Source organism: Sminthopsis crassicaudata, chromosome 5, assembly GCF_048593235.1.
Source record: "Sminthopsis crassicaudata isolate SCR6 chromosome 5, ASM4859323v1, whole genome shotgun sequence".
In the NCBI taxonomy this organism is placed as follows: domain Eukaryota; kingdom Metazoa; phylum Chordata; class Mammalia; order Dasyuromorphia; family Dasyuridae; genus Sminthopsis; species Sminthopsis crassicaudata.
Window position 1 is genome coordinate 301,387,514 of NC_133621.1, and position 13,563 is coordinate 301,401,076.

The following is a 13,563-nucleotide window of genomic DNA, read 5'->3' on the forward strand; positions in this document are numbered from 1 at the left end:
TTAGCACAGTTCATGACACACGGTGAACACAGTAACTGCTTTATCACTCCGTGTGCCATCTGTACCTGCCAACCTATCATACTTACCAATATCTTGCCTACCTACCCATCTCTGGTTGTTTAAAAAAAAAAAAAAAGGCTGGAAAAGATCTGCTTTATTTAACCTCAGAGAGAAAGTTCTAGAGCTTATTTTTCAACAAAAACAGGCATCTAACAACAGGAACTGGCATTTAGCCTCCAAACCCCGAAGGGCACCTGCAGAGTTCTGTCACCTTGCAGGCCAGGTGGGTGGTCACTAACCGAAGCAGCCTTTTCAGGAGAAGGAAGCCCTGGGGAAAGGCTGGATTTGGAATCAGAAAACGAGCCATTTACCCTGATTCTGCCAGCTTTCCCTTTCCAGCCTCAGTTTCCTCAGTGAGCCAGACAGCCTGAGCATCGAGGCTCACAGAATCAGTGTCTGGATGGAAGCTGGACAGGGACCAGAGATCCTCCTCTCTGCAGAGGGCCTCTTCCTGCACAGCCTTTGCTTCAGGACCTAAGGAGGGAGGGGAGGGAAGGGGCCCTGACACAGGCAAGCTGCTCGGCCGTGGCTTCCAGCCCTAAATGAAAAGGCCAAGAAACCCAGAGAGGAAGAGGAAGAGCCTTAGATTGTGGTACCCGGAAGATTTGGGGGCGGGAGACGGCCGCCCAGCTGGCTCTCGGAAATGAAAAGGAGAAATTGTTGACATGTGGGGACCCCCGAGGGAGATGAGGGCTTTGTGGGGATGGGAGGGAGCCCAAAGGATTCCAAGGGGGGGGAGTGTAACCGGAGTCGCAGAAAGGAGGCATGGGCTCGGAGACATTGGGGGCAGAATCTGAGGAAAATCAGAGAAGGCACTCGAGGGGACCCGGGAAGGAGACATGAGCGTAGGGATGGGGACGGATGGGGCGACGAGGTTAGCTGCAGATGTGGGACCCGAGAGGAGTCTCGAAGGCTCTTTGGAAGGAGTATAGTGAGGAACCCTCTCATCTGGGACCCAGGAAGGAGACACGGAAAGTTCGGGGATCCAAAGAGCACATTAGGGTCCCGTGGGGGAGGGGGAGACCTTGTATCTCGGCGGTCGTGCGGAATCGGGGAGACCGCGGATCCCGGCGGCCGTGAGGGGAGCGGGGAGCCGCGGATCCCGGCGGCCGTTGGGGGAGGGGGGTAGTTTAGGAATGCTGGGGCGGGGGGGGGGCGCATTGCGTAGGTGGAGGTGCCTTACGTGTGCACGTGCGTGGGTACGTGTCTGCCAGTGCGTACTCGGGCCGGGGGGCCGGGCTGTCCCCCCCACCTCCCGCCAGGCTCGGAGGCTGTGGCGCAGTACCCCAGCGGGGTCCCTGCGGCTCCCGGGGATGGGGGGCTGCGCACGGGGGGATACCCGGAGCCTCCTCGGGCTCAGCGCGGGGGGAAGGCTATTCTGGGGGAACGACGACGTCTTTTCGATTTCAGCTGGGCTCACTCGGCCCCTCCCTGTCCAGCCCCGCCTCCTCTGGGGGTTGAGCAACCCCAGTGACAACCTGGGGAGACCGGAGGGAGGGGGGAGAGCCCGATCAGCGCCTTTAAGGGGCGTGGCTTCTTGCCACGCCTCGGAGCCTCCGTACGCCGAGAGGGGCGGGGCTGGAGAGGGAGGAGGTCGGAGGCGGGAGGGGGAGGCGTGCGCCGCCGCGCAGGCGCAGTGAGCGCGCGACGGGCACTCGCTTTCCAAAATGGCGGCGGCGATGGATGTGGACACCCCCAGTGGCACCAACAGCGGCGCCGGCAAGAAGCGCTTTGAAGTGAAAAAGGTTGGGCCTGCCCGGCGCCTCCCTCAGAGGGGCCGGCGGGGTGTGGGTCCGCTTGCAGGGCCAAGCGGGGGACGGCTGGGCTGGGGGGCCCCTGTTCCCCGGCGTTGCTGGGGTACCCGGTTCTCCACAGGAGAACGGAAGTGGGCGGGATTTCGGCGGGGATGGACGCGGACGCGGCCCAATGGGCGCGGGCGAGGCTGCCCGGCGAGGAAGCGGGACGGGCCAATGGGCGCGGCCGTTGTTGAGGGGCCGGCGGGCTGCGGCTCCTGCACCCCTGCCGGGAGCCTGAGCTGTCATTGGGGGAGGCGGCGGCGGCGCGGCCGGGAGGGGCGGGGGTGGGGCCGGATCTGCCCCGCCCAAGCCAGCCCAGCCCAGCCGCGGAGCCCGGGGTCTCGTGACGCCTCGGGGGCTGCCCCGCCCGCTCCTCCGCTCCCTCCCCGGGGCGCGGGGGTGGGAAGGGGGGGCACCAGCCGGCTCCCCCTTCCCCCCTCCCCTCAGCCCCTGGCCTTTGCTTTGTCCCGCGGCTCCTCCCAGGCCCCTTGTTCTGGTCACGTCCGAAGCCCGTGGGTTTGCCCTTAAGCACTGGAGCCCCCCCAGTTGAAATGAAAGGGGGATGTGGAGACGAGGGCGACGGTCACAGCGGACCTAAGGGCATTCTCTCCTAAACAAATCTCGGGGGGAGGGATGGGACTGAGGGGTTTGCAGACACCGCCCCCCCAGTTTACATATTAGAGACATGGGGGACCCATTTTTAAGTGCAATAAGTCTCTGCTGCTGCCCTACACCCCCATTATCTGAGACACGGTGGGGGAGGGGGCACGGAGTTTACCTGGGGTGGAAGAGGCAGTTGGGCCTGTCGGGGAGCAGGGTGGCTTGCAGCCCCCAGTGCGGACGCCGGCTGGCCTGCTTCCATGCCCGGGATGTAGACTGGGCAGTGGCAAGCCTCTCTCATCCCGGGATTAGCCATTGCCACCGGCCATCCCCCGTGGGGCTCTGCGGGGCATTTTCTGCAGAGGAGGGTTTCCATGGGACCTGGGGGGGGGGGGGGGTTGGAGCTCCGGGTCCCAGCGCTTACTGTAGCTAACACGGACTCTCAGAGACAGGCGGCTCCATGGGGAAGTTCTGGCGGAGGGTCCGGCCCCAGAGGGTGACTTATCACGGAGGAGACCCCGGGGCTGTAGGAGCTCCCAGCCAGCCTGCGTCCTTCTCCCCTTTCTCTCTTTGCAGTGGAATGCAGTAGCTCTCTGGGCCTGGGATATTGTGGTTGACAACTGTGCCATCTGCAGGAACCACATTATGGACCTTTGTAAGTCACTGGGGCGGGGATCAGAGGAGAGGTGGCAGGGCCTAAAGACAGGAGTGCGCAGCCAGGCTGGGCACCCGCTAGAGGCCCAGCCGCGGAAAGAAAGCCGCTCCCTTCCGGGGGGCCACACTTCCCAGCCAACGTTTGTGGGCACAGGGAAGCTCAGACGTCTGAGGGAAAACACGGATCTCAGACGAGGTGGAGAATCACGGGAAACTTCAGATTCCCAGTCAAATAGCTCAAAGGGAATTATACTTACATCTTTACACGCCACATGGGACCCAATTGGCTGCTGAGCACATGCTGCTGAATGGCTAGCCTTTTAGTAATAAGGACAAGAAAATCAACCAGCAACACTTTTAAAGCCAATCCCGAGGAGTTAATGGCAAAAATGGTTTGTTTTATTATTAGCAGGTAGGCCAAGAAACCTACAAACACCCAAATTTAGTTCTTTATTTTTGAAATAGCTTCAGGGAACTGTGATAAATTTTCATGATTAAATTATCAGCCAGTGGGAATAGTCTGTAATCATAGCTACATTTTCTAAATTAAAAAATAAAAGTCATTAGTTGCTGTTGGGAAGCTATCCTGACTTATGATTATGTAGCGAATTGATTGGTGGTTGGGTAGGCCACCTTTGTCTTAGGTGGGAGCGTTTCGGTTTTCTACGGGTTTGAGGCTTTTTTCCAAGGGAGAAAGGAAGCAAGCGGTGCTTCTCTTTCACACGTAGGCAGATCCCCAGCTTCCAAGAAATTCCAGTACATAACTACATGTGTGTGTGTATTTGTGTACATGTTACATATATATGTTATGTGTGTGTTGCATGTATATTTGAAAGATGCCAATCACAGAAGAACATACGTACAGTCTTAAATGTGTGTGGGTGTAGTCTCTGATTACAGCCAGCCAGTATCTGTGCCTCGATAGTTTCATGGGGCCTTGCCCAGAAGGAGGAAGATCTGACTTGGGCTTGGTCTCGTGTAAAGGTGGTTGTTGAAAATTCTTTTCACATTTCCGTTTTTGCCCCACATAACCCTGCATTGTGAGGCTGGGTGTTGGTCTTGGAGAGCCAGCCTGCGGGCTGTCTCGCAGGGAAACTCAAGGCCGTGCTTGCTCTCTTTCTTCTCGGGTTTTCTCTTAGATCTTGTTGAGTGAGTAGAGGCCTTTAAGGACGCCGCTGCTGCTTCAAGATTCGTAGGAAGAGCTATTCATTGTCGGTTTGGGTGCTGTATAGAAGGCATGCCAGCGTCTGATCTTCTGAGGGTCTCAAAAAGTGTTTGAGCTGCCAAGCTGGCCCTCGCTTTTCCAAAGTAAATGGATTCTGACTTGCCTAGACCATGCTCTAAGAAAGCATCAGCGCTCGCTTTTATTAACAGCTTCATCTGAAGAGGCTCCCTCCTCGAATTAACATGCGTACCACCAAACATAGGAGCGGAAAGCTGGTTGATCATTTTCTATGACCCTTGAATGATAATTTAAGCATCCAAATGGCCTTTGGCAGAATAAAGGTGCCCTGCCCCTGTTCTAGAGCTTGCCCATGTCTGCAGGACGAGGTTTTCCTCAGGATCGACATTTTTCCTGTTGGTCCTTGACTTCAGTCAGGCATTGGACTCGCCTAACTTTAACCTGTCTGTTCTTGGCCCCCAAACTTCAAATATGTGTTTTGAGAAAACACGTGTTTTGTGTTTTCTCTTATGTTTGATATTTTAAATATTTAACATTTGGTTGGTTTTTTAAAATTTCTTAACCCCCTCTCATCTGACATCCTAATGCCCACCCCTGGGCCACTTCTGTTATTCCTCTCTTGTGAAATTTTTGATCAAGGAAGGATATTATTGTAATCAGGCCCTTCATAAGTAATAAGGATTGTAGTTCTTCAAATATTTAGTGAGTCCTTGTTCTGTACAAAACACTTAGTAGGTCCTAGCTGAACTAGGAAGATCACTTTTGGGGAAAAACAATCGAGTCCTAATCCTTACGCTGAAATTGTCACCTTACTCATGACTTCTCTTTTTTTGGCTAGATTTTTCTCCTCCTTTAATTGTAGGTCCTTCATCATGAAATGAACTGGTCCTTGAGAACCCATGTGGTCATTTGCTCTCCTCAGCAGACATAGAATAAATCACAAGCAGAAGTCTTAGGTCTTTATTTGGGTGATTCCTTAAAGACGAGTACTAGACAAAGAACAGGTCCAAGAGGAGAATGAAATGCTGCTTTAGGTGGGGGCCCTTTCTTAAACATCTCCTTCAAGGAACTTCTGGAGGCCTCTTGTCCGTGTTGGCTAGTCACCTTTCCAGGCAGCACCTAATTATACCTTTTTTTTTCTCTAGGTTTCTGGTTACTGCCAGGTTTACATAATGAATAACTGAATTCTATAAACATTTAGTATTTATGTTGAAAGCAATGTTCAAAGACTTAGGTCCTGACCTCAAGAAATTTGTCATCTCAGACACATACCCAATGAGCTAGAATGCAAATTAGAACATGATAAAACCCAAGAAATCTGAGGGGAAAGAAGCAGCTTCTAGAGGGCTCTCTAGGCCCAGGGGAGCCCTTAGCTTCTAGCTGGGGAGAGTTAGACAATTCTACCAATTCAGCGATTAGTGGGAAAAGGTCAAGCAGCTGGCAGAAGAGATCCTTACCCGAGTCCATCTGGGAGGCAGCGAAGGAGTCGAAAGTGTGAGCTGCTGTGGTTCAGAGAGGGCTTCATGAGTTATATTGGGCACCATAGGGAGAGAAGCATGTCAGTGGGGTGGAGGAGGGGAGGCAGGTCATGCTGGCCAGAATTTGGAAAGGGGACGTGAGCTGTCAGTCTGGTGTGACTTAAAACTTTGAATGTTAGAAGGGCAGGAGTGCGATGGAAGGGAACCTTAGAGCCAGATTGGGGAAGACACTAAATGCCAGGAATTTGGAGTCAGCAGTGGGAACCCATTGAAGACCTTTGAGCAGCAGCATTGTGGGAGCAGGGCTTTGGGAAGATGCTGCATATGTTGAGGCAGAGGGGGGATCAGAGAAGGGTTGGGACCAGGACCTCTTTGGAAGGCAGAGGGAAAGGAGATGGCAAGGATTCAAGGCTCCCCATTTCCACATATGAAAACTCACATATATAAAATCACACTTTTTTTTGCAAATGTTTTATATTAAAAAAAAAACCCTCTTGCCATAGTTGTCAAAAGTTGCTGTTACAGGTGGGTAAAAGGGTTCCTACTCCTGAGATTGTGTGATCTTGTTCCCACAGGTATAGAATGTCAAGCCAATCAGGCATCCGCCACCTCTGAAGAATGTACTGTCGCATGGGGAGTCTGCAATGTAAGAGAAACATCTTTATGTTCCATAGACATACCATTCTCTTGTCTGTTCTATCAGGTTTGCAGTTAAATAGAAAACTTTTCCACACTGGATTCTATCCAAGCACATGGAAAGTAAGATTTTTAAACATCATTCTCCTGGTTTTGTTCATTAGCACTTCCATGGGCCAGTAACTATTTGCAAGGTGCTCTTATGCAGCACTGGTGTATTCGGCACTCCTGCTGGGCCCTTCCTTGTTCATGCTGTTTTCTTCACAAAGGCTCCCAGCTCCTTGCTCATTGTGTAGGTCACAGTGGAGCGGGAAAGGAAGATCAAGATTAAGGGCTGATGGGGCGGCCCTGGCCCTGGCCCAAGGTTGACTTTTTAACAAACGTGCTGTAGAAAGGCTTCTCAGTGGGCAAAGATTTATTCCAGCAGCATTTAGAATGCTTCAGGAACTCTTTCTCTGGAAATGGCCTTTGAACCTCTAAAAACATTTGCTTCACTGGTCTTTTGGGTTGTTTTTTTGTTTTGTTTTAAACCAAGCATTTGCTTTTTCTCCCTCCCATTTGTTCCTTCCCTCCTGGAAAACAAAGGAGAGAGAAAGAAAACCCTTATCACAAATACACCATGGTCAAGCCTGAGTCCCGCTGTTGGCCACCTCAGGCATCTCATCTATCCCCTTTGTGTAAGGAGGGGTTTGCTTCTAGTCTAGTTGATGACTGATCAAAGCTTTGTTCTGTTGGATACAGCCTGGTCCCACCTCTGGTGAATGAGTTCTAGGCTGGAGCACTGGCGGCTGTCAGAGAACCCTGAGCTCCCATTGGGTGGGGGACGTCCCCCATAAGCCCTTGGCCATGAGAAGACTGCCCTTCTCAAAGTCCCAGCCTCCCTGGGCCCAAGTTCCCTTTCAGCTCCCACTTCTGATCCCTCTGAGCAATCTTCCCAGTGTGTTGTCCAGCTTCCCGCAGACCGGTTGTAAAGGGTGTTGTTAGGATCTAGCCGAGGACCCTGGGCTCTCCTCTCTGCATAGGTGCAGGAGGACACAGGCCTTTGAGCCCCTGCTCTCCTGGGGTCTCTTTTCAGCCAAGCTCAATGTGCTGGCTCTATAGCTGCTGTGCGGGGAGGAAGGTGGAGGTCAGGAAGAGCTGGGTCGGTGCAGGCCAGCCTTTGCCCGGCCAGCTGGGGGCAGGGTGAGAGGTGCTGCGGCTTGGCCAACTGCACAGGGCTAGGGTTATAAAGGTCTAGGAGGTTGGCTAAACTTGTCCTTAGAAAGGCTCAGGACCAGCACAGATCCTGGCATCTAGCACTTTCTCCAGTAAGCTCTTGTAACTCCTCCCAGAACCGGCTTCTGCCGGCTTTCTCCAAGTTAGAATACTCGTGCGCAATGCCCCCAGTGCAATGGATCTAGTCTTTATTTACTACACCTGAATTTGGTTATAATTGTTACAAAATGGGTTTCCTCTCCCCGGAGATCAGTCCCTCTCCTGCTTCTTCGTACGCTTTCTTTGCTCTAAAATTCCTCCCATAAGTTCAAGGCCGTGGTGGATGCCATAAAGCAAGCGTGCTTGCTAACCAGCCTTGGGGGGTAGCTTTTCTCCTCCAGCCACGTGTCTTGAGTTGTAGGAGGCAGCCAGCACTCCCTGCTGCTTGCAGATTATTCTCCATAACAAGTTGTGTGGGGACATGAGCCCCCAAGGTCATTGACCTTGGGCCCTGAAACCGATCCTCTCCTCCCCTGCCCGAAGGCAGACTCTGCTCCTCTCCCAGGCTACCCAGGGAGTATCCTTGCTCACTGCTCCCTCCTTCTCCCTCCCTTCATCCCAATTTGAGTAATGCCGTTTTCCCACATCCGTATCCCAAAGGAAGACAATGTTTGTCCTCCCCATGGTCTGCCTTCTCCACTGCCTCCTCTCAGCGAATTTAAAATAAACCTTGGAGTCCATAAGATGCATCTCTGCTGACAGAAGCCAGCCTTTGCCACTGGGAGGGTGCTGGAGGGAGTTCTGGTCTCCTAAGCACTGGCCCTTGGAGTGAGGCCTGAGGGAAAATAGTGGGAGGCTGGGATCCATGGGCAGGCCCGGGGGAGCCCTTGCCCTGTGAGAAGAATGAGAGCCATGTCCTCACCAGGAAGGGCAGGGCATGATGGGGGCCCCGGCCTCCGGTGTCTGCCCCGTGCATTCTGTGACTTTTCTGTTTGTTATAGTGAAGTTTCTGAGAATGAATCTCTCGTACAGACAAGAGAGAGGTTCGTTCATCTGTTGCCTTCCCTTGTCTTCCTCCACACCTCTGCTTCTGCCTTGCTTGTGAGGTAATGATGGAGATCCTCCTTAATGTGCTTTGCCTTCTATTTCAGCACGCCTTCCACTTCCACTGCATCTCTCGCTGGCTCAAAACCAGGCAGGTGTGCCCGCTGGACAACAGAGAGTGGGAGTTTCAAAAGTAGGTGCTCTGGGCAGTTTGGTGTGTGATGGGAGACACACAGACCTCCTGGGGTGGGGGGCTGAGTATACTTGTGGCTTTTTTTAATTTAGACTTTGGTCAACAGAGTAGCAACCATTCAGGTACCTGGAGGGTGACTCTGCCCTGGTCTAGCCGGTGATGGGACTCATTTAATAAGAGTCTAAGGAGGCACCTTGGGTGAGGAGCCCTGGCTTCCAGCATCTGCTCTGCACACCCTTACGGACCTTGAGATGGACTGCTGACGTCTCATTTCATCTGTAAAATAAGCTGAAGGACGCTGTACTCCCAGCCTCTCAGAGCTGGGAGAGGGAGCTTTGGGAAGCATTGTGAGCAGCAGTGCAGCTCTTTCTCTCAGTACAGCCAGAGGCCTCAGGCACATCCCTTAATTCAGTTCAAAGAAAATACAAGGCAAGGTCCTGCCCCAAAATCCAGCCATACAGGAACCTAGCCCATGAGAAGATGTCCCTGGATCCCAACCCTTTGAATTGTCTGGAAGGACTGGGCACTGGCAAAGGTAGAGCTACCCCCAGGGCACAGGCACATGGGCTATCTTCCAGTGAGCCTGAGCTGGGGGGTCCGGCCTTTCAACCTGGGCCCTAGAGCTTGAGGGATGGAAGACATTTTCTAGTGGCGAGCAGGTAACGGTCCTGCTACAGGACCCAAGGCTTTTGGGTCTATGTCTTGTGAAGGAGAGACAGCAGAGTAGGGGGTTTGGCTTTGGATCTGTGTTGAAATCCTTGTGCAATTTCTAACCTCTAGACTAAGACAAATCACTTCAGCTTGTGGGCTTCAGTTAAATTAGCTGTTCTCAGGTCCATTTCTGCTCCCCTCAAACCCAGATTAAAGCACTGCTTTGTCTGATAAGCAATTGGACACTTTGGGGTATTCTTCCATGACGTGGCATTGGGCGTCACGTGGACCTTGTTTGGGTCCTGTCCAAGAAGCTGCTTCCAGGGAGTGCCAGAAGGACCTAGGTTATGATATGGCCTGGAGCGAGAACTTCAATGGCTGATTTTTACAGAGAAATCTGCCTATTCCTTAGAAATCTAAGCTTTGTTCTGGGAATATAACTGATCCAAGAGGCCTGGGGCTAAAGATAAGGATGCCAAAGAGACAGGCTCGGGGATTGGCACAAGCAGCCCCAGGCCAGGGTCTCGCCATAGTCCTCTGCATGGGGCCAGCTGAAACTTGGTGCTTGACATGTTGTATGGGGAGGCTCCAAACTAAGTTTGGAGGATGGAGGACAGAAATGGACTTGCTCTGTGTTGCCTAGAATCTACCAATCTCTCAAATTTCCCCCCCAAAAAATCAAGTCAGCTGTAGAATTAGGAAGGTTCTGGTCCCAGCCCTTCTACCAACTTAATTTATGACCTTGGGCAAAAGACTTGAGTCCCAAGGAGATTGATGATCTCATCTATGAAAGGGAGGTCTTTTTTTTTTTTTTTTTTTTTTTTCTGAGGCTGGGGTTAAGTGACTTGCCCAACTAGGAAGTGTGAAGTGTCTGAGAACAGATTTGAACTCGGGTCCTCCTGAATTCAAGGCTGGTGCTCTATCCACTGCGCCACCTAGCTGCCCCTGAAAGGGGGGTCTTAAAGACCTTGCAGGTGACTCCCAGAGTGCTACTGCCAGCCCTCGGCCCTCTCCTGAGCTCCAGGCCTTCTTTCTTTGGCAACTGCCCTTGGGGCATTCCTGGGCATCCCACACTGCAGAGGAGTCCATCCTTCCAGTCAGGCAGGTTTTTGAAGTCTCCCAGCTGCCCTTGGCTCTTCCCTCTCCCTCATCCCCTGTAGTTAATAAGTCACCAAGTCTCATCTTCCATCTTCCACCCTCCACCCCATCTCACTACTGCTAAACTAGTCCCTATGTAGTTTTCCTCTCCTGTCCGTTCTCTGCTCAATGCTTAATTGATATTCCTGAAGTATGAAGGACCCAGACCCCTGCCTACCAGCCACTAGTGACTCTTAAGACAAATAGACATTTATCTTTTGTGCGCCTTTCTCACCTCATCTCCCCTCACAACCTGCCCTATCTTCCAGCCCCAGTGGCCTGCTGATTCCCCCTCACCCTGTGCCCTCCTTGCCTTAGTTGGAAGCCAGAGCTCCATTCATTTACCTGAAGCCCAACTCCCAACCCCCAATGGTTTCTGTATCTTCTCCATCTACTTGATGTGTCATTTCTCAGCAGTAAAATTTAAGGGGTTTGAGGGCAGTTGGCTTTTTGTGTGTGTTAGTGTCCCTGAGGTTCAACAGATGCCAAGGATATGGATGTAGGTGCTTAAGAAATGATTGTTGAGTTAAATTGAGTGACCTAGGGGTGTCCGCCCTCCGATGGGGCAAGGAAGGGAAGCCTGAGAGTGAAGCTGAGCCAGTGCTGGCCCAGGAGCCTCACGGGTGCCCCTGTAGCAATGGCCAGCTTCTGATTGGTGGGGGAGGTCTCAGAAGAACAGGGACTGGCAAGGAGCCAATGTCCTGAGCCACACACGTGGGGCCCGTGTGTGCGTGTGAGCCTCCAGCAGGCTTTAGCCCAGGGGAGGCTCTGAGACAATAATCTTTCTTTGTTTTTCAGGTATGGGCATTAGAAAAAGCACCTTCTTCCTCAAGATTATCACTTTTGTTCGCTACTTGATGACTTGCTGTCCTGTTGCTTAATTATACATGAGTTAAAGCCAGTCTTCGGTCTTGTGTGCAGCGTCTTTTGAGTTTGGTCTTAGTGCCACCATATTGTATTCTGTGTGAAATAAAGCCCTGTTGGATCCAAGAAACTGCCGGTCTCTTCCATGTGTCCTAGAATGACGACGTCACAAGGATCTTCTCTTCCCGGACTAGGAAACCGTCTTCTGAATTAAATGTTTGAAAAGAGAACTGAGGATGTGGATTGATTGAATTAGATAGTCTGTGCCCTGTTTGGCCCTTACTAGACCGAGGCTGGGTGAGCGGTGCATTCCATCCTTGGTTATCAGGCACCTGCCCATCCTCTTCCTCGCGGTCAGACCAGTCCTCCTGGTAACGTGGCTTCATCAGCCCCCATCATGCAGCATCTTCTCACGCTCGATTATCCCGAGTCTTCCCCTTGTTCTCTTGATGATTTCATAAGTTCCTGTGAATTCGCCTGGCGCGTTGGGATGGATGACACTTCTGTCTCCATGTCCAGCCTCCCTCAGACCAGGTCCCACTCCCGCATTCCCTGGGCATTTACACCAGGCTGGCTCTGGGCCTTGAAGGCCTGCATGTCCAAAACAACGCATTCTCCTTTCCCTAAGCCCATCCCTCCTCACGTCCTTATTTTCAGCAGGAGCACAGCCACCATTCTTTTTTTTTTTTTTTTTAATTATTATTATTATTTTTAATTTTATAATTATAAATTTTTTTGACAGTATATATGCATGAGTAATTTTTTAGCCACCATTATTATTATTTTTTTTAACCTTGCTTAAGGGGAAAGTATGTATATATATATATATATATTATATATATATATATATATATGTATATATATATATATATATATATAATGTCTATATATATACTCCCCATATTTTTTTATTAATTTTATAATTATAATTTTTTTGACAGTACATATGCATGAGTAATTTTTTTTTTACAACATTTACAACATAAATAAGATCTTCTAGTTCTGCTCACTCTGCTTCACTCAGCATCAGATGATGTAAACCTCTCTGTATTCATCCTGCTGATTGTTTCTTACAGAACAATAATATTCCATCACATTCATATACCGTAATTTACCCAGCCACTTTCCAATTGATGGACATCCATTCATTTTCCAGTTTCTAGCCACTACAGAAAAGGCTGCCACAAACATTTTGGCACATACAGATGCCTTTCCCTTTAGTATTTCTTTGGGATATAAGCCCAGTAGTAGCACTGCTGGATCAAAGGGTATGCTCAGTTTAATAACTTTTTGGGCATAATTCCAGATTGCTCTCCAGAATGGCTGGATTCTTTCACAACTCCACCAACAATGCATCAGTGTCCCAGTTTTCCCACAGCTCCTCCAACATTCATCAGCCAATCTGACAGGAGTGTAGTCAGCCACCATTATTCTAACCCCCCACGTTTGTGGTATGGGAGATTCAGCCACTCCCCATTTGCTCCCCTTCCCCTCCATAGCCAATTTTAATTGTCTTCCTACATCACATGGGTCTTGGGGGTCTGGGTTGACTGCCAACTTTGGCTTTCAAGGGGAATCTGACAGACTGGGTTTGTTGGCCTTTCTGTTTTTTGAGTTCAGCTTGAACCACAGAGTCAGGGGCCTTGGGATGGGGTTCTCTCCCCACTTCTTGGTGAGCTGCTGCAGTCCCGTCTGACTCTCCATGACCTCGTTTGGGGCTTTCTTGGCAGACCTCCTCTGATGGTTTACCATTTCCTTCTCCAGCTCATTTTACAGTTGAGGAAACAAGCAAACATTTAAGTGAGTGACTCGGTCAGATGTAAGTAAGTGTCGGAAGCCACATTTGGGCCCAGGTCTCCCTGACTCAAGGCCTGGCCTTCTATCCCCTGCCTTACCCAGCAGCTGCCCCAAGAGCAGAGGGACAGGAGGGTGTCAGGGAAAGCTAATGAAGTCTGTTCTGACAAGCCATGTTTAAGACGTCTCCTGAACATCTCGTTCAGGATGCCTAAAGGGCAGCAAGAGACGTCGGTTGTTCTTAGTTCTCAAAATGGACCATGACGTCAGGGAAGCCAT

General features: G+C 51.1%; 1 protein-coding gene across 1 annotated transcript; it reads left to right on the forward strand.

Annotated features, from left to right (window-relative positions):
• Positions 1 to 1,245: 1,245 nt before the first annotated feature.
• On the forward strand, positions 1,246 to 11,620 carry RBX1 (ring-box 1). Its single transcript, XM_074271797.1, has 5 exons — positions 1,246 to 1,805; positions 3,033 to 3,111; positions 6,347 to 6,417; positions 8,753 to 8,838; positions 11,425 to 11,620. The coding sequence occupies exons 1-5, from the start codon at positions 1,728 to 1,730 to the stop codon at positions 11,435 to 11,437; spliced, it is 327 nt and encodes a 108-aa protein (XP_074127898.1). The 5' UTR covers positions 1,246 to 1,727; the 3' UTR covers positions 11,438 to 11,620.
• Positions 11,621 to 13,563: the final 1,943 nt, after the last annotated feature.

What these genes read in the sequence shown, in the direction of transcription:
- RBX1 (XM_074271797.1), top strand. Translation starts at nt 1,728, where the DNA reads ATGGCGGCGGCGATGGATGTGGACACCCCCAGTGGCACCAACAGCGGC. An exon ending in AGCGCTTTGAAGTGAAAAAG is followed by an intron (nt 1,806 to 3,032) that starts GTTGGGCCTGCC and finishes CTCTCTTTGCAG; the next exon opens with TGGAATGCAGTAGCTCTCTG. An exon ending in TCGCATGGGGAGTCTGCAAT is followed by an intron (nt 6,418 to 8,752) that starts GTAAGAGAAACA and finishes CTTCTATTTCAG; the next exon opens with CACGCCTTCCACTTCCACTG.